The sequence below is a fragment of the Scyliorhinus torazame genome, chromosome 14 (assembly GCF_047496885.1).
Source record: "Scyliorhinus torazame isolate Kashiwa2021f chromosome 14, sScyTor2.1, whole genome shotgun sequence".
Lineage (NCBI taxonomy): Eukaryota > Metazoa > Chordata > Chondrichthyes > Carcharhiniformes > Scyliorhinidae > Scyliorhinus > Scyliorhinus torazame.
In genome coordinates this window covers 191,169,468-191,190,033 of record NC_092720.1, presented here as the reverse complement: position 1 = coordinate 191,190,033, position 20,566 = coordinate 191,169,468, and the positions used below count along the sequence as shown (strand labels likewise).

The following is a 20,566-nucleotide window of genomic DNA, read 5'->3' as shown; positions in this document are numbered from 1 at the left end:
CAGCAGTCATTCGACAACTGCATGAGTCTCCTCTTGGTCCTCTGGAGGAACTCATCGCACCCCACTCCCTTACCCGTAGCTCTTCAAACTTTCTCTTCTCAGATAATTATCTGTTTAGCCCTTGAATGCCTCGACCATACACTCAGTCAGTGCTTGCCAGATGCCCCCGTTACATTAAAATGCTTTTCGTCATGCCACTGTTCCTTTCGCCAATGTGTCAATGCAGCAGCCAATTTGTACAGTGTAAACCTACCACCACCAGCAATGACCATCAGATAATATGATTTTGTCATATACATGGAGGGATACATCTTGGCCACGACACCAAGGGTCCCTGCCCACTGCCATGGAATCCGTCACATCCATCCAAATGGCAGACAAGGTCTTGGTTTAGCACCTTTCCCAGAGACGCAGCACTCCTCTCTCCCTCTCTCTCTTCCACCGCCACCGCAAACCCCCCCCCACCCGCCCCAAAACCCCTCCTCTCCAGCACTAGGCTAATCCTTTGTGCTCAAGTCCTGGAATGGGACCTGAACTTGGATGACACTTCCAGTGAACAGTACAGCGCCAAAGCACACATCATCCACTCCACCCCAACAAAAACTGCTCTGAACAGTTGTCTTTATGAAGGGCATACGAGACAGGGTATCTGTTAAAACACTTTTTATTCAAGAATGCAGAGGCTCAGACGTCACAAAACTAACGGTTAGACTTGGCCACACGTTCCAGCTCATCCTTTTTCTTAATTGCGTAAGAATTGGAGGAACCCTGCGAATGACAACAAGGGTGAATCGTTAATAACCTGGGCACTGCTTGGACAACCAGGAAGCTCTGGATGCTGCCATCCTTATCTCACTGTTACAAACCCAACCATAGATGCGCATCCAACCTAGTCAAGGACAAGGCTGAATGTGATAGCAAGGGAGAACGTGAATTGCACAAAAAGAGATAGCACCAATTTCTCGGACAAAGAGGCAGCTTTCTGCATCCCCCCCCCCCCCCCCCCCCCCCCCGCAATCAGATAGCGGTTCAGGCTGTTTTTCTTTGGAACAAAGAAGACAGAGGGATGCCTTGGCTGAGGCGTACAAAATTATGAGAGAGTGTGGACAGAATAAAATAGTTTCCCTTGGTGGAGAATTCTGGAACCAGGGGACTGGATTCAAGATAAGTGGCAGAAGGGGACGTGAGGAAGAACCTTTTTTCCAACAAGAGAGTAATGGGAGTCTGGAATTCACTGCCCAAGTTGGTGGTGGAGGCGGAGACCCTAAACTCTTTTAAAAAGTACCTGTATCTGCACCTTCATTGCTGAAAGCTACAGGGCGATGATGGATTGGGTTTAGGAAGGTGGGATTTGAAAGGGCACCTTGATGTCCTTGGACTGGCACGGACAAGATGGGCTGAATGGCCTCCTTCAGTGCTGTAACTTTTCTATGGTATATCTGGCTGTTAGAGAAAGACCCTCCCAATCTGCCGCTTTTAACTCTGATGCAAGCTCGCTAAACAAGCAAAGAAACAGAAGGGTTGTGGGTCAAATGGGACAAGTGCTCATTAACTTCAGGGTAGGCAAGTCCAGAGTGGCCTAATGTTGACCGGGACTGCATCACATTTATACAAGCAACTGGCTCAGCAGCTCTGTGTGAACGATAAACCAGGAGGGGCACAGTCAAGAATGAGAAAGCTCAGTAATTGTGCAGCAAGTCAGATAAGGATCTATAGATACACAAGCATTATTTATAAAATGGTATTTGGCAAGGGAGGAATGTTGGCCAGATAAAACGCACTGCTCCCATTGAGGAATGCCACAGGATCTTCAACCACAATCTACACAGACATCCTTAGAATGGCACCTGCTGCAATGCAGCATTCCCAACCATTGCCCGGGGTGGGGTAGAGGCAGAGCGGGTGGGTGGCAGTCAGTTATGTTGTGCCATCATGTCCCGACCCACATATCTAAGAGGAGGAATGCCACAAGGCAGAAGGGAGTTTTAAAATGAAGAATTTGGCTCATTTATCCCAGAAAACCTTCAGGAGGGCTAATGGGCACATCAGACTGAAGCGGGTTTATTACCCAGTCAAGATATCCAAAATCCAGAATCCAATGGCTGGATTGCGCAAGAACCTGTTGCAAGCCATCTGTCTGACGTCAGCTCTTGGGAAAGAACGATCCAATCGTCCCACTCTCTCACCCTCGCCTTTAAGAATGCTTTGTCCAGTTCCCTTTCAGTAGATAGCAGTGAATCTGCTTCTACCGTCCTTTCAGAAATAAAACCACCCCGGGTTAAAAAAAACTCATCGCCGCTGTCGTTTTGCCAATTGTGGGAGAACTACCTTCAGTGTGACGTGCAGAGTGATTTGCAATTTTCGTAATCATCAAACACAAAAGAACGTTTTACACAAACAGAACTCAGAATGACAAAGCAAGTCCTTTGAGAGACAGCGAAGGAGAGTCAGTGACTGAGATATGACCCTTTGCGGGGCTGACAAACCCTCTCTATTTCAGACAGTGACACTCCCTTGTTTACATCAGTCCCCTCCCACCATCCCTCACCCTGACACTGCAGAAGGTGAACCAGCCCGAGCCCCGAGCGCTCCCTTTAAAAATGGACCTTTTCTGCTTAAAAAGAAAACAGTTCTTCAGCGGCAGCGATTTACCTTAGCAGCATTGATGAGCTCATCAGCCAGACACTCTGCGATGGTTTTAATATTCCTGAATGCAGCTTCCCTGGCCCCAGTACATAGCAACCAGATAGCCTGCAACACACAGCAGCAAGAAAGAAAATCAGAGGCAGTAAATGGACAATAACAGGTTGGGGGAGCCTCAAAAGCACTTGCGCACATTTTAGGGGCACTATCCTGACAAGTGACTAGCTCGTATCCTACTCCAGCAGCCAACATCTATCGCATTGTGTTAATATTGCAGAAACTTGTATTTACATTACATCTTTCCCATTCCCGGGGCACCCCAGAAAAGACTTGTGTTTATGTGTAGGCCCTTCCACAACCCCCAGACCCCTTCACAAAAAACACCCTACGCACAATTTGCACATGTCAACTTCCCACAAAGCAAGCCCAGTAAACTGGTTAATCAGTTTGATGGGTGATCGCCCAAAGGCACAGAGAGAACTGCCACAACCTTCTTTCCACAGGGCTATGTGATCTTAAAGCTCTCGCACAAACGAGCGCCAGAGGGCTTTAGTCCAACAGGTCCAATCCAAAAGATGGCACCTCCAACAACGCAGCACTCCCTCAATGCAATACTGAGGTATCGGAGCGCACGGTCAAATTCTACGCCAGACAACGTCCACCACAGACGGACTGCCGTTTAATGGGCTGGGGTATTAAGGGTTACAGAAAGAAGGTGGACAAACAAAGTTTAACATATCAAATCAGCCATGATTTAACCGAATGCTAGAATAGATTCAAAGGGCTGAATGGTCACACTTGTTTCTGCAGCAGCTCTTGCCTGGAAAGTGCAAGTGGGTCTGGGGAATAACGGCAAGTGATATCAAATATCTAATTTGGCACACACATCTTACTAAGGGATAGATTTACGCAAATGAGCTCCCTATATAGACAATCAAACCACTTCCCTAAACATCGCATCAGCTGCAGTGTGGACTGCAACCAACAGAGGGAGCAATGAGCACACAACTCACATCTTAATCTTTGGCTCGGAAACCATCCAGCATTTCACCCTGAAATGATTTTCTCTGCACGAAACTGAATACACGCTACAGACGAACTGCTTCCCAAACTGTGCATCCCAAATTTGCCCATGTGAAAAAACCCAAGCACTACTTGGCCAAAGCATCTCCCTTGCGCTAACCAGCCCCTCTCACACCTCTAACCTGGTTAACACGCCGTAATGGGGACACATCGACAGCCTGTCGCCTGACAGTGCCAGCACGGCCAATACGGGTGGAGTCTTCACGAGGACCGCTGTTGATGATGGCATTCACCAGTACCTGCAGTGGGTTCTGAACAGCACAAGGACATGGTTAACATATGGAGCTCTCAACAGGTTTACAAAACCCCACGCTAACGTACCACCTCCCCCAGGATTCGAGCCCCAGCAATCCACTGCTACTTCTCAGGCCCCCTATGGGCAGGCAACTGATATGAACCTGCCAGCGCTGCTCAGAATAACAAGCCCATTTCCCTAACCCAGGGCCCGATTTTGCAGCCCTCCTGACTCTTTGTAGAGAGTGGGGACAAAGGGGTCTTTTTCAGGATGGCAGCCAGTGACTAGTGGTGTGCCTCAGGGCCCTGTGCTGAGACCACAACTTTTCACAATATACATTAGCGATTTGGATGGAGGAACTGAAGGCACTGTTGCTAAGTTTGCAGATGAGACAAAGATATGTCGAGTAAGCAGGAGGGCTGCACAAAGAATTGGACAGGCTAGGAGAATGGGCAAAGAAGTGGCAGATGGAATACAATGTGGACAAATGTGAGGTTATGCACTTTGGAAGGAGAAATGGAGGCATAGACTATTTTCTAAATGGAGAAATGCTTAGGAAATCAGAAGCATGAAGGGACTTGGGAGTCCTAGCTCAAGATTCTCTTAAGGTTAACGTGCAGGTTCAGTCGGCAGTTAGCAAAGCAAATGCAATGTTAGCATTCATGTAGAGAGGGCTAGAATACAAGACCAGGGATGTACTCCTGAGGCTGTATAAGGCTCTGGTCAGACTCCATTTGGAGTATTGTGAGCAGTTTTGAGCCCCGTATCTAAGGAAGGACATGCTGGCCTTGGAAAGGGTCCAGAGGAGGTTCACAAGAACGATCCATGGAATGAAGAGTTGTCGCATGAGGAACGTTTGAGGACTCTGGGTCTGTACTCGGAGTTTACAAGGATGAGAGGGGATCTTATTGAAACTTACAGGATATTGCAAGGCCTGGATAGAGTGGACGTGGAGAGGATGTTTCCACTTGTAGGAAAAACTAGAACCAGAGGGAACAATCTCAGACTAAAGGGATGATCCTTTAAAACAGAGACGAGGAGGAATTTCTTCAGCCAGAGGGTGGTGAATCTGTGGAACTCTTTGCCCCAGAAGGCTGTGGAGGCCAAATCACTGAGTGCCTTTAAGACTGAGGTTCTTGATTAATAAGGGGTTATGGGGAAAAGGCAGGAGAATGAGGATGAGAAAAACATCAGCCAGGATCGAATGGCAGAGCAGACTCAATGGGCCGAGTGGCCTAATTCTGCTCCTGTGTCTTATAGTCTTTAAAAAGTTCTTGGATTATCATAGAATTTACAGTGCAGGAGGCCATTCGGCCCATCGAGTCTGCACCGGCTCTTGGAAAGAGCACCCTACCCAAGGTCAACACCCCCACCCTATCCCCATAACAGCAACCCCACCCAACACTAAGGGCAATTTTGGACACTAAGGGCAATTTATCATGGCCAATCCACCTAACCTGCACATCTTTGGACTGTGGGAGGAAACCGGAGCACCCGGAGGAAACCCACGCACACACGGGGAGGATATGCAGACTCCGCACAGACAGTGACCCAAGTCGGAATCGAACCTGGGACCCTGGAGCTGTGAAGCAATTGTGCCATCCACAATGCTACCGTGCTGCCCTTGGCAGTTCATAACATTCAAGGCTATGGGCCAAGTGCTGGCAAATAGGATTAGGTATGCAGGTCAGGTATCTTTCATGCATCAGTGGACTCGATGGGCCGACAGGTCTCTTCTGCACTGTATTATTCTGTGACATGGCTGTAGGGTGACCAGGGATGGGAACTGAATGTCCCAGGAGCATTCAGTATTTAGGAAGGACAGACAAAAAGGAAAAGGCGGTGGAGTGGCAGTGCTGGTTAAAGAATAAATTAACACAATAGTGAGGAAGGCTATTAGCTTCCACAATGTGGAATCTGTATGGGTAGAGCTGAGAAACAACCAAGGGGCAAAACTGCAGTGGTGTTGTTGGGAATGGCATTAAACAGAAATTTGAGACGCAAATAAAAGAACTTCTGTAATTATGGATGATATTGGTCTGCGTAAAGCAGGAGAGGTGCTGGAGATTTAAAAGCACGGGAGGGGAGCCGGAGATTTTAAACCGGGAGATGAGCCGGAGATTTAAAAGCAGGAGAGGAGCCGGACATTTAAAAGCAGGAGAGGAGCCGGACATTTAAAAGCGGGAGAGGAGCCCCCTCCTCTAACCTAAAGGGTTGAGTGAATATCAGGTGAGCTCTTTCTTTCTTTTTCTTGTTTTATCTGCAAGTTATCAAGAGGGGATGGCAGGAAAGGTAGTGCAATGTTCCTCCTGCAGAATGTTTGAGGCGAGGGACACTGACCCTGCTGATTTCACCTGTGGAAAGTGCACCCATCTGCAGCTCCTCAAAAAACACGTTAGGGAACAGGAGCTGGATGAACTTCGGATCATTCGGGAGGCAGAGGTGGTCACAGACAGAAGCTTCAGGGATGTTGTTACTCCGAAGAATGAAGATAGATGGGTGACGGTGAGAGGGGCTGGGAGGAAGCAGTCAGTACAGGGTCGTTCCCCTTAGTAACAAGTATACCGCTTTGGATACTGGTGGGGGGGGCGACTTACTAGGGGTAAGCCATGGGGTACAGGTCTCTGGCACAGAACCTGTCCCTGTTGCTCAGAAGGGAAGGGGGGAGAGGAGTAGAGCATTAGACATTGGGGACTCCATAGTTAGGGGGACAGATAGGAGATTCTGTGGGAACGAGAGAGACTCGCGGTTGGTGTGTTGCCTCTCAGGTGCCAGGGTCCGTGATTATCTGATCGTGTTTTCAGGATCCTTAAGGGGGAGGGGGAGCAGCCCCAAGTCGTGGTCCACATAGGCACCAACGACATAGGTAGGAAAAGGGATGGGGATGTAAGGCAGGTATTCAGGGAGCTAGGGTGGAATCTTAGAGCTAGAACAAACAGTTATTATCTCTGGGTTGTTACCGGTGCCACGTGCTAGCGAGACGAGGAATAGGGAGAGGGAACAGTTGAACACGTGGCTACAGGGATGGTGCAGGAGGGAGGGATTCAGATACCTGGATAATTGGGGCTCATTCTGGGGTAGGTGGGACCTCTACAAACGGGATGGTCTACACTTGAACTAGAGGGGTACCAATATACTGGGAGGGAAATTTGCTAATGCCCTTCGGGAGCGTTTAAACTAATTCAGCAGGGGGATGGGAACCTGAATTGTAACTCCAGTGTGCAGGAGGTTGAGAGTAGGACGGTCATGAATAAGATTTCAAGGTCGCAGGAGTATACCGGCAGGCAGGAAGGTGGGTTGAAGTGCGTCTACTTCAACGCCAGGAGCATCCGGAATAAGGTGGGTGAACTTGCAGCATGGGTTGGTACCTGAGACTTTGATGTTGTGGCTATTTCGGAGACACTGATAGAGCAGGGACAGGAATGGTTGTTGCAGGTTCCAGTGTTTAGATGTTTCAGTAAGCTTAGGGAAGGTGGTAAAAGAGGGGGAGGTGTGGCATTGTTAGTCAAGGACAGTATTACGGTGGCAGAAAGGGCATCTGATGAGGACTCGTCTACTGAGGTAGTATGGGCTGAGGTTAGAAACAGGAAAGGTCACCCTGTTGGGAGTTTTCTAAAGGCCTCCGAAAAGTTCCAGAGATGTAGAGGAAAGGATTGCAAAGATGATTCTGGATAGGAGCGAAAGTAACAGGGTAGTTGTTATGGGGGACTTTAACTTTCCAAAGATTAACTGGAAACGCTATAGTTCGAGTACTTTAGATAGGTCAGTTTTTGTCCAATGTGTGCAGGAGGGTTTCCTGACACAGTATGTAGATAGGCCAACGAGGAGAGGATTGGATTTGGTACTGGGTAATGAACCAGGGCAGGTGTTAGATTTGGAGGTAGGTGAGCACTTTGGTGATAGTGACCACAATCCGGTTACGTTTACTTTTCCGATGGAAAGGGATAGGTATGTACCGCAGGGCAAGCGTTATAGCTGGGGTGGAAGGCAATTATGATGCGATTAGGCATGCATAGGATGGGGAAGGAAACTGCAGGGGATGGACACAATTGAAATATGGAGCTTGTTCAAGGAACAGCTACTGCATGTCCTTGATAAGCATGTACCTGTCAGGCAGGGAGGAAGTGGTCGAGCGAGGGAACCGTGGTTTACTAAAGTAGTTGAATCACTTGTCAAGAGGAAGAAGGAGGCTTATGTAAAGATGAGACGTGAAGGTTCAGTTAGGGTGCTTGAGAGTTACAAGTTAGCCAGGAAGGACCTCAAGAGAGAGATAAGAGCAGCCATGAGGGGACATGAGAAGTCCTTGGCAGGTAGGATCAAGGAAAACCCTAAAGCTTTCTATAGGTATGTCAGGAATAAAAGAATGACTAGGGTAAGAGTAGGGCCAGTCAAGGACAGTAGTGGGAAGGTGTGCGTGGAGTCCGAGGAGATAGGAGAGGCGCTAAATAAATATTTTTAGTCAGTATTCACACAGGAAAAAGACAGGCTACTAGACCTAGACGGGTTTGAGGTTCCTAAGGAGGAGGTGTTAGCAATTCTGGAAAGTGTGAAAATAGATAAGTCCCCTGGGCTGGATGGGATTTATCCTAGGATTCTCTGGGAAGCTAGGGAGGAGATTGCTGAGCCTTTGGCTTTGATCTTTATGTCATCAGTGTCTACAGGAATAGTACCAGAAGACTGGAGGATAGCAAATGTTGTCCCCTTGTTCAAGAAGGGGAGTAGAGACAACCCCGGTAACTATAGACCAGTGAGCCTTGCTTCTGTTGTGGGCAAAGTCTTGGAAAAGATTATACGGGATAGGATTTATAATCATCTAGAAAGGAATAATTTGATTAGGGATAGTCAACACGGTTTTGTGAAGGGTAGGTCGTGCCTCAGAAACCTTATTGAGTTCTTTGAGAAGGTGACCAAATAGGTGGACGAGAATAAAGCAGTTGATGTGGTGTATTTGGATTTCAGTAAAGCGTTTGATAAGGTTTCCCACGGTAGGCTATTGCAGAAAATACGGAGGCATGGGATTCAGGGTGATTTCGCGGTTTGGATCAGAAATTGGCTAGCTGTTAGAAAACAGAGGGTGGTGGTTGATGGGAAATGTTCAGCCTGGAGTTCAGTTACTAGTGCTGTACCACAAGGATCGGTTTTGGGGCCACTGCTGTTTGTTATTTGTATAAATGACCTGGAGGAGGGCGTAGACGGATGGGTGAGTAAATTTGCGGATGACACTAAAGTCGGGAGTTGTGGACAGTGCAGAACGACATAGATAAGCTGCAGAGCTGGGCTGAGAAGTGGCAAATGGAGTTTAATGCAAAAAAGTGAGAGTTGATTCATTTTGGAAGGAGTAACAGGGGTACAGAGTACTGGGTTAATGGTAAAATTCTTGGTAGCGTGGAAGAGCAGAGATACATGGAGCCCTGAAAGTTGCCACCCAGGTTGATAGGGTTGTTAAGAAGGCGTACGGTGTGTTAGCTTTTATTGGTAGAGGGATTGAGATACGGAGCCATGAGGTCATGTTGCAGCTGTACAAAACTCTGGTGCGGCCGCATTTGGAGTATTGCGTGCAGTTCTGGTCGCCGCATCAGAGGAAGGATGTGGAATCATTGGAAAGGGTGCAGAGGAGATTTACCATGATGTTGCCTGGTATGGAGGGAAGATCTTATGAGGAAAGGCTGAGGGACTGGAGGCTGTTTTCGTTAGAGAGAAGGTCAAGAGGTGACTTAATAAGAGGCATACAAGATGATCAGAGGATTAGATAGGGTGGACAGTGAGAGCCTTTTTCCTCAGATGGTGATGGCTAGCATGAGGGGACATAGTTTTAAATTGAAGGGAGATAAATATAGGACAGATGTCAGAGGTAGGTTCTTTACTCAGAGAATAGTAGGGGGTGTGGAATGCCCTGCCTGCAACAGTAGTGGACTCGCCAACACTAAGGGCATTCAAATGGTCATTGGATAAACATATGGATGATAATGGAATAGTGTAGATGGGCTTTAGATTGGTTTCACAGGTCGGCGCAACATCGAGGGCCGAAGGGCCTGTACTGTGCTGTAATGTTCTAATGAATATAGACTCGGCAAATCAAATTAGCTACAATACCATAGAGGAGCAATTCTGGAGTGTATACAGGATGGTTTTCTGGACCAATAAGTGGAGGAACCAACTTGAGAACAAGCCATCCTAGACTGGATACTGTTTAATGAGAACGGAATCATTGGCAACCTAGGTTTGAAAGACACCTTGGGAATGAGTGACCATAATATGAAAGAATATCATCAAGATGGAGAGTGAAGTAGTTGATTCTGAGACTAGGGTCCTGAATCTTCACAAAAGAAACGACAATGATGAGGTGCAAGTTGGCTTTGATCGATTGGGGAACGTTACTTAAAGGGATGACAGTGGATAGACAATGGCAAATATTCAAGGAGCGCATGGGGGAACTGTAATAATTGTTTACTCCTGGATGACACAAAAATAAAATGGGAAAGGTAGCCAAACCACGGTTTACAAGGGAAATTAGAGATTGTATTCGATCCAAGGAAGAAGCATACAAATTGGCCAAGGAAAACAACAGGTATGAGGATTGGGAGCAGTTTAGAATTCAGCAAAGGACCAAGGGATTGATTAAGATGGGGAAATAGAGTCCAAGAGTAAGCTTGCAGAGAATATTTTTTTCTTTCTTTTTAAATTTAGAGTACCCAATTATTTTTTCCCAATTAAGGTGCAATTTAGCCTTGCCAATCAACCTAACCTGCACATCCTTTTGTGTTGTTGGGGTGAGACATTCGCAGAATTTGCAAACTGTACACGGACAGTGACCCAGGGTGGGGATCGAACCTGGGACCTCGGCACAGTGAGGCAGCAGTGCTAACCACTGCACCAACGTGCCGCCCTTCATAGAATATTTTTGCAATATAAATTTAGAGTACCCAATTCTTTTTTCCCCAATTAAGGGGCAATTTAGCTTGTCCAATTCATCTACCCTGCACATCTTTTCCACTGTGGGGATGAGACCCACACATACATGGGGAGAATGTGCAAATTCACATGGCCAGTGAGCCGAGGCCAAATTCTAACCCGGGACCTCAACGGCGTGATGCAGTAGTGCTAACCACTGCACCATTGTGCTGCCCCTAGTTTGCAGAGAATATAAAAATTGACTGTAAAAGTTTCTATAGGTAGTGGTTTGCACTATTGCCTACGGCGCTGAGGACCTGGGGCCGGGATGTCCGTGTGGAGTTTGCACACTCTCCATATGTCTGCGGGGGTTTCGCCCCCACAACCCAAAGATGTGCAGGTTAGGTGGGTTGGCCACGCTAAATTGCCTCTTATTTGGAAAAAATAATTGGGTACTCAATTTATTTATTTTTAAGTTTCTATAGGTACATGAAGACAAATGCAGATCCCTTAGTTAGAAACAGGGGACTGTATGATAGGGATAAAGAAATGGCTGAGCAACTAAACACATACTTTGGTTCTGTCTTCACAAATGAGGACACAGGGCAACACAGTGGCGCAGTGGTTAGTATGCTGCATCACGGCACTGAGAACCCGGGTGGAAAGGGAGGACAGTGGGGACCCTGTCGTTGTTCTGGGAAGGATGGGAAGTGGCGGGAGCAGCAATGTGGCAGACACTTTTGCTGACCAGCTCTTTGGCAACTATTACAGCCAGTGCACTGAAGGCTTAGTTTGATTTGCTGAGCTGTTTGGCTTGGTCGAGAACGCCTGGCCCACCACGAGCAGGATTGGCAAGTTTTGCCGGCATTTGCACACTCGGGATGAATGAAACACCAGTCACCTCACTGGTCTGACTCTGAAAACATCAATTCAGTTTTGCACCGTAACTTTTTCCTGGAAGACAAGGTGGCATTCTCGAACCCCATACCCAACCCGTTTCCGCACTTGCCCCTCCACCAGAGCCCGCTCACCTCGCCGGTCAGTAGGTGAATGATCTCAAAGGCGTGCTTCACGATCCGTACAGTCATCAGCTTCTTGCCGTTGTTGCGCCCGTGCATCATCATGGAGTTGGTTAGGCGCTCGACAATGGGACACTGGGCCTTACGGAAACGTTTCGCAGCATAGCGCCCAGAACTGTGCGGGAGGTACTTGGCATATTTCTCCTTGACAGCGATGTAATCCTGGTGGGGGTAGTGGGGGGTAGAAAAGAAAGAGGAGTTTAACAAGGCACCGCACTCAAAACTGGAGCTGACTGGGCAAACAAGCTGATGGGGAGACGAGGAACAACATCATAGAGTTACGATCGTGCAGAATGCACATCCCGAGAGGCGGTGAAAGCAGTTTCGACAGGAATTTTTAACAAATGACTCAGATAAAAACTTGGGGAGTGGAAAAGCACACAAAACACCAGCTAATCGAGCAGCGGAGAACCGGCAAGGAGAACGGCCATAGCAGCTCCCCTGCTGTCTGTATGGTGCTTTGGATGGCAGGTAGTCAGTGGGTCATTGATCATCACCTCTCCCAACCGGAGAGTGACCAGCAGCAGCATGGGTTAACACACCACAGTGAATTATCAACACTCCAAAAACTGCATCTCCACCTGGATGTTAACAGGAGCAGCCACTGGACTGTGACACATGACAGGACAACCAGTGACAAAGTAAATATGTTCAGAGGTTCGAGACTAACAGCAGTGCCCACTTGCAAGAGATTGCAAGACTCTGAAGGGGGTCATCAAGGGGGGGCAAGTTTCCCCTGCGGCAACCACTACCAGTGGTGCAAGTATTTATTGCGCGCGAGGGGAGATATGGGTGAAAGTGTCTATAAACACAGGGATCCATGGTTCTGCTGTCTCAGGGTAATGCAGCAAAAAGCACACTGGACTAGAAACCCCATCATATGGAGATCAGAACCACGTTGGTTACAGCACAGGAGACCCACCATTTGGCCCATTGTGTCTGCGCCAGCTCCTGAATGGGTAATTCAATCCAGTGTCATTCACCAGCCTTCTCCCCATAACCTTGCGCATTCTTTCTTTTGAGACAATAATCCAATTCCTCTTTGAATGCCTCGATCGAACCAGCCTCCACCACATTCTCTGGGCAGCGCATTCCAGATCCCAACCACTAGTTGTGAAAAGGTTTCTCTTTGTGTCCCCGTCACTTCTTTTGCCAATACCTTTCATATCTGTGCTCACTCGTTTTCAATCCTCCCACCAATGGGAACAGTTTCTCTCGGTCTAAACCCCTCATGATTTTGAGCGTCCCTAACTAATCTCAGAAAACAGCCCCAACTTCTTCAAGTCACCTGCAAAATTGGAGTTTCTCATCCCTGGGACCATTCTCATGAATATTTTCAGCACTCTCTTTCATGCCTTCAAACAGGCCACAAAACTCCAGTTACGGCCAAACCAGTGTAAACATGAGGCCCCTATTAATAAAGTCTAGGATACTGCATTCTTTATTAATCACTCTCTCCACCTGACTTCCATGACTAATGTACAGAAACATCCCACTGCTCATGTACCCACTTTACAATTTTCCTTTAACAAAAATGCTCGCCTGAATCAACCCTTTTTAAAAATGTATTCATTTGTGGAACATGGGCGTCACTGGCAAAGCCCAGCATTTGTTGTCCATCCCTAATTGCCCACTAGAAGGTGATGGTGAGCTGCCTTTGTGAACCACTGCATCCTTCTGGTGTAAGTACACCTACAGCGCAGGTACACCCACAGTGCTGTTAGGAAAGGAGTTCCAGGAAGGATTGGCGATATATTTCCAAGGCAGGATGATGAGTGACTTGGATGGGAGCCTCCAGGTGGTGCTGCCCTTGTCCTTCGAGATGGTAATGGTCGTGGGTTTAGGAAGGTGCTGCCTAAGGAACCTTGGTGAGTTCCTGCAGTGCATCTTGTAGATGGTACACAGGTGTGTCACCAAACAAGTGAATGTTTAAGGTGATGGATGGGGTGCCCATCAAGTAGGCTGCTTTGTCCTGGATGGTATTGAGCTTGAGTGTTGTGGGAGCCGCATTCATCCAGGCAAGTGGAGAATATTCCTTCACACTCCTGACTTGAGCCTTGTAGATGACAGGCAGGCTTTGGGAAGTCAAGGGACAAGTTACTCTTCACAGAATTCCCAGCCTCTGACCGGCTCTTGTAGCCACAGTATTTATGCAGCTAGTCCAGTTCAGTTCCTGGTCAAACATAGCCAGCAAGATATCCAAATAACTATTAATTTTGTGCCAGATTATTGTTTCTAGAAGCTTTTCCACCACCAAAGTCTAACTGACTGGCCTGTAGCTGCTGTGCTTATCATTTGGAAAGGGAAGTGAGCATTGACAACCTAATAAGCAGATCAATGAAAAAGCCCAACTGGCTCACACTGGTGTGGTCAAGCCCTGACTTCTGTCACACTTCACCTGGCAGCATTAGAAACTCCACTGCCTGAGGTACGCCTGATTACTGGGCTTCCAGAAGAAGCCACTAGAGGTCAGCATTTACCACTAAATCCCAGTGAGCAGCAGACAAAGACCAGCAAGGATCCAAGAGGAGCAAAACAGCATTGAATCTACGACTGGTGAATTTGGTCGAGGGAGAAGCTTTCTCGGTCACACCAGAACTCCCTTGCCCACCTTTGACTAGAGCCTGGCAGCACTCTCATAGCACAGTGAGAAATCGTCACTCGACAGAGCTGCTGGCACCCGTGGAGCCTGCAGCTGAGGCGCTGGCTCAGGTATTGCTAGATCCCAATTCTGCTGCTGCAGCAAGTGTGGTGATGCAGACACTCCAACTTGCAAGTCTTCCCCGACATTAACCCAGCCCCAAATTCCAGGGACACGGTCATTTAAACCAGTGTTTTTCAATTTTGTTTTCAACATTTTTGGAGCCACATTCATCCAGGCAAGTGGAGAGTATTTTTACAGAATGACCAACTCTCACGACCCAGTGTGGAGAGACAATTCGGAACTGGAAGGAGTGGTCATCGGGGCTTGTACAGGTGGAGATGGCTGTATGTCCGGGTTAATTCAGAGATGATAAAGGACGCAGAGGTTTTGTCAGTGACACACTCAACTCGAGAAATAATACAGATCCTCACATTCACAATTGATTCTTTTAAAAACGTCACACTCAGCACTGACACTTCTGCATCATTAATTGTAAAAATTCTAAATTGTGCTGCTGTTTCACCTTAAAGGACAGTTCTATCCCGACACCTTGCTAAAGGGTGTAACTCAGGATTATTTGATTTTTTGTATCTTCCCACCCATTGTTAGTATTTGGAAAATTGTATTAACATGCTCAATATTACACAGTTTTAACAGTCATGTTCACTCGTTCAAAACCTAACATGACCTCGGATAGGAAATTAAATGTAATGGCTGAACTAAAACCAGTCAGACAGAATGTCACTGGATGCCTGTCAGTACCGTTTCTCAGGTAAATATGTAACAGACTGAAAACATGCTAAAAAGAAACAACGCTGGGCACAGCTCAGCTGACCAATATGCAAAATGTGCACATTCCATACACCTGCAACATTTTACTGGCTCCTGTACACGAGTGTAGTTTAGTTGCCAGCTAATGCCATCCTTGGTGAACAATTGAAGTCCCAATAAAGTTAGGAGCAAAAGTCCTTGCAGTAGAGGAACCGATTCAGTTGCTGGAGTCCATGTAGCCACACGGCAGAGACGGATGCTTGGGAAGAGGCGGTGGCTAGCGGCGGGAGAGGTGATGAAAAAAAAGAAGCGTCTTTGAAGGAATCCGATGAGAAGAAACAATTCGGAAGTGGACGGCGTGGACATAGGGGCTTGTACGGGTGGAGATGGCTGTACGTCAGGGTTAACTCAGGTGATAAAGGACGCACTGGGTTTGTTAGTGACACACCGAACTCAAGAAATAATACAGATCCCACGCTGAACACAGGAGCAGGAAATGCCTCCCAAAGAGAACTTTACAGGTCACTGGCTCCAAAATACCCAACTACATGGTGGCCCAGAGAGGCAAGAAAGTCCCTGGCACCGGCTTATACATCAGCCTCATGTGGTCATACACTGTACTGCAGTGAGACAGATTATCGTAATGCCGCTTGCAGGAGTTTGCTCAAATCGTTACAAGAGTCAAAGGAACAAGTCTTCCTTTGTCATCTGCAAGGCCACAGATATCCTGCAGTGGCATCCGATCATTTTAGTTAAAGCGGTACCCTCACTTCTTGTTATTAAGAAACCAGTCCCAAGCTCTCACCTCTACCAACACTTTGGCCATCCTGCAGAATCCTACTGCCCTGTGACTGCAAGGGAGATGTATTGGCTGACCCGAAGGCATTATCAGCCCCGCCTCTCCGGCCATCGGGAGGCAGGCAAAGGCAGAGCACCCACCCACTCCTACTGGAAGCTTGTCCCCGGGGGAACAATGGTAGAGGGGCTCAGAAGAAACAGGCCCTGTCCCAAATTCCACCCAGCATCGTGCAGGGGGGCAAATTCCGAAAAACCCAGAAAGGGGAAAAGGAATAACCCTCATGTACCTGTAGCGAAATGTCATTGATCTGAACATCGTCCGTGCTCCATTTGCCAAACAGCTTGATCTCGGGGGTCTCTGCCACTGCGGGCACACCCTCCCACTCAGTCATTCTGCAGAGAGAGAGAGAGAAAAAGACATCAGCCTGTTTCTAACTTCAAATCAAAGGACCCCCAAAAAAATCCCAAACCCCAACACAGAAAACCCTCTGCCCATTGTGTTCTGCATGCAGATATGCTCGCCACGTTGACTTGTATTGGCGGCAATAGAGACGGTTCACTAAATTGGTCCTTGGCGCAAAGGGGTTGTTCTACGATGATGACTGGCTGAGTAAATTGGCCTGATACCCTCTGGAGTTCAGGAGAATGAGAGGCGATCTCAGCAAAACCTACATAAGCATGGAGGGGTCTGATAGAGGAGATGCCAAGAGATAGTTTCCGCTGGTCGGAGAATCAAAAACACGGTGGGATGGTCACCGTCTCAGGATAAAGTGAGGCAGCACGGTGGCGGAGTGGTTAGCATTGTTGCCTCACGGCGCCGAGTTTCCAGGTTCAATCACGGCTCTGGGTCACGGTCTGTGGGGAGTTTGCACATTCCCATCTTTGCATGGGTTTCACCCCCACAACCCAAAAGATGTGCAGGGTAGGTGGATTGGCCACACTAAATTGCCCCTTAATTGTAAAAAAATGAATTGGGTACTCTAATTTTTTTTAAAAAAAGGATAAAGGGTTGATCATTTACGACCGAGGACGAAAACAAATTACTTCACTCATGAGGGTTGTGAATCTTTCGGGATTCTCTACCCCAGAGTTGCAAATGCTCCTTCGTTCAACACGATGAAGGCTGGTGGAACAGACAGATTGTTGGTCTCTCCGAGAACCAAGGGATATGGGGAGCTGGCATAAAAATGGGGAGCCGAAGCCCAAGATTGCTTCCTTGTGCTGTAATCTGTATCTTCATATCCATTGCCATCAGGGATTCAAAGGTGGGAGCTTTGGGAAGGGGGTCTGTGAGGACACATTCAGTGACCTCAGGGAGGAGCGGGAAGTCGAGATGGGACAGTAGTTTTCAAGGAAGTGAAGGGGGGGGGGGGCTGAATAGGCCAGGATTGTGTTTTTTTTTGAGGAGACGGCAGATTTAAAAGAGGGACAACACCTAAAGAGACATGAGCATCAAGAATTATCCCTTGTTTGAGTACGAGTGCTGGTTGCTTTCAGGGAAAAGACTACAATTCCCCAATACAGTACAAGAGGGTTCCTGAACCCATCTTGTGACTGAGGTATGTCTACGGTTTTGCACTGAGGTTGGGACTCATGGATTTATTTCAATTGGAAGAGTTTTTAATACCAACTTAAATTAAAGTTAGATGTGGCATCGGGCAATTTCCCTTCTTTTACTGCGAATTCATTTGTGCTTAAGCCACCACACAGCAATATGTAACTTTTTTTTAAATGAATGTCCCCAAAATGGATTTCCGGGTGGCAATAAAGTAAGAATTGAATTAAGCCATCACTGGGGTGAGGAGGGGAGGTTGAGTGATCAGAGCAGTTTAGCGAGGGCCAGAAAGAGAGACTGGAGGAAGGTGTGTGTGCAGGACTGGGGTGAGGCAAAGCAAGAGGCATTTGGCCCGGCAGCCAAGCAGAAACGAACAGCAACGCGGTTGAGGCAGCCAATCGGACAATCTCGACCTCAGCGAGGAAAACGATCCCGAGAGCTGCTGGCACATGTTGCAGGCGAGGGACACGGAGGGGGTTTAAGAAACTGATATGGCCGGAGTTTGGGGTGGGGGGGTCAAAATTATCCTTGCATCTCAGGATGTTGTTGTGAGGGAGCCACTTATAAAAGCAGAGGAAAGCAGGGCCCACTGGTGATTTGTGCAGAACCGAGAAGGAGTGGGTCATTCATCCCTTTGAGCCTGCTCCGTCATTCAATAAGATCATGGGTGACCTGGTTTGTGATCTCCATTTTAAGTCGTCTGCCTCCCTCTCTTTCGCACCTCCCTGATGTAAACCCTTGACTCCCACCTTTATCAAACTCTGCCTTGAATAAATTCAATGACCCAGTCCCCACTGCTTTCTGGGTAAGAGACTGCCACAGACCAACAATCCTCATCTCCAACTTGGGGGAGCGGTGGCTTCTTAATCTGATTTACGAAGAAACTTCCTCCCAGGCATTGACCCTATCAAATCCCCTCCATCAGGATCTTAAACACACTTCGATAAGTTCGCCCCTCATTCCTCTGAACTCCAATGTGCAGAGGTCCAACCTTCCTTCACCGGATAAACCCCTCATCCCAGGAATTGAGCTGAGCGAACCTCCTCTGAACTCATCATTATATAAATACATGTCAAATTATACATTTGATTTTTTTTTAAAACAAGGAGATCCAATTGGGCAGAGGTCACTTTAAGATGCGGAATGCCCTATACAGCTGCAGTGAACACAAACACATGGACATCCCTGCTTTTATACCCCATCCCCTTTGCAACAAGGCCATTAGACGCAGCAGCAGCCACCGGCCATTCAGCCCATCGACCTGCTGCCCGATTTTAAGGGGATATCATGGCTGAACATTACACCCCCACCCACATTCATGTTAATATGATTCATGCAACAGGGGACACCCGGATCCCTCTGTAACCTCTCTCCATTTAACCGGGATGCTGCTTATGTCCAGTCTCCGCAACGCCCCCCCACCACTTTGAGGCTCCCCGGCCTCGGCCCTCACGCGCGACACCGAGGCCGCGGCCTAGCTCAAAGGCTTCGGGCCACGTCTTGCACTCCAACCCCAGAGAACCACTCCCCCTAGTTCATTCCTCCCGCCGGGGCCCGGGGTCCTGTCTTGCCCGCCGGCAGGGCCTCCGCCCGCCCGCTCCCCACCTGCACGGCTCAGGATCCGCCGCCGAAAAGACCAGTCTACGGGTTGCACCGCGATCATAAAGCAGGGGCCACCCCCCCTCTCTCCGCGGAGCACGCACATCCGGGTCCACGCACGTGTCTCAGGGACGGGGGGGGGGGTGGGGGGTAGAACTGGGCATGCGCTGTTCCGTAAACGGCTTCGACCCCCGCCATCTTTCATCTGGGACACCAGAAAAGGGGGCGGGGTCGGAAGGCGCCTTGGAGTGGAAACTGCGCGCGCGTCGGCTGCCATCATTCATCCAGGCGAATGGGAAACGGCGCTCACGCTTTGAAAGGAGGAATCCGGGCGGCGCCATCTTTAGTCTGGGCAGATCCTGAACCAGCCACGTGGGGGGAGGGCCACATTGTTCTCCTGCTGCTCCCACTGCTATTTAATTTCTAATGTCCCCTCTCACCGCTTCAACAGCACTTTACAAACGCACACGTCCTTCCGAAGCGTAGCCACAGCCCTGCAATGTGGGATTAAAAGCAGAAAATGCTGGAAATACTCAGCAGGTCAGGCACCAGCTGTGGAGAGCAGAGGCACATAGGGGCTTGGGGTTTTTAGCTCCCAGAATTGGGGAAGGGATGGCAGGCGCAGAGTTTCGCAACCCCACCCCAGGCCGATTTCCCAGGGGTGTGATGTGTCGCCCATGCACATCATGAGGTAAAAGCAGGCAGTGACAGACACCCAGGTGAGCCAATCAACATACAGGACAACACGACCAATCACCAGACAGAACACCAGAGCGGGGCTTCCAACTATAAAACACACGAGGCATCAGCACTCTGCCTCTTTCCACTGGTGACAACTGTAGTGACAGTCAGGGTATACCAATCATTCAACACCTACACGTGGATCAGAGCTAGTCTGGTTTAGATAGTTAATGTTAGTTTACTTAGAGTAGTAGCGAGTCAACCCACAGGCAGCTGTGTGCTTCGTTACTGAAGTTCAATAAATCTTATTGAGCCAATGCCTACGTTTGGTGTATGCTTGATCATTTAACTGCATCGTGTTGCAGTCCGTGTTACCCCAGGGTGAATAACACGACAGGACGGGATGGCGAAGACTACCCAGCTCACCTACCCGCCACCACGCTGAAGACCTGTTAACGTGGTCTGCAGATTCCCAGAGGGGACCGTTTATTAATTACTGGGGGTAGGGGTCAGTGACCCTCGCTCCCTCCTGCCTGACAGAAGCTGGGCCATCAGGGTGACCAACTATTCCATATCACACGTTGGCA

The 20,566-nt window shown here is 48.3% G+C and overlaps 1 protein-coding gene across 1 annotated transcript; it reads right to left on the bottom strand.

Annotated features, from left to right (window-relative positions):
* Window positions 1-646: 646 nt before the first annotated feature.
* Window positions 647-19,422, bottom strand: rps5 (ribosomal protein S5). The gene is made up of 6 exons (XM_072475370.1): window positions 19,305-19,422; window positions 16,432-16,537; window positions 11,884-12,093; window positions 3,849-3,977; window positions 2,653-2,751; window positions 647-768 (listed from the first exon to the last, which is right to left on the bottom strand). The coding sequence occupies exons 2-6, from the start codon at window positions 16,534-16,536 to the stop codon at window positions 700-702; spliced, it is 612 nt and encodes a 203-aa protein (XP_072331471.1). The 5' UTR covers window position 16,537; window positions 19,305-19,422; the 3' UTR covers window positions 647-699.
* Window positions 19,423-20,566: the final 1,144 nt, after the last annotated feature.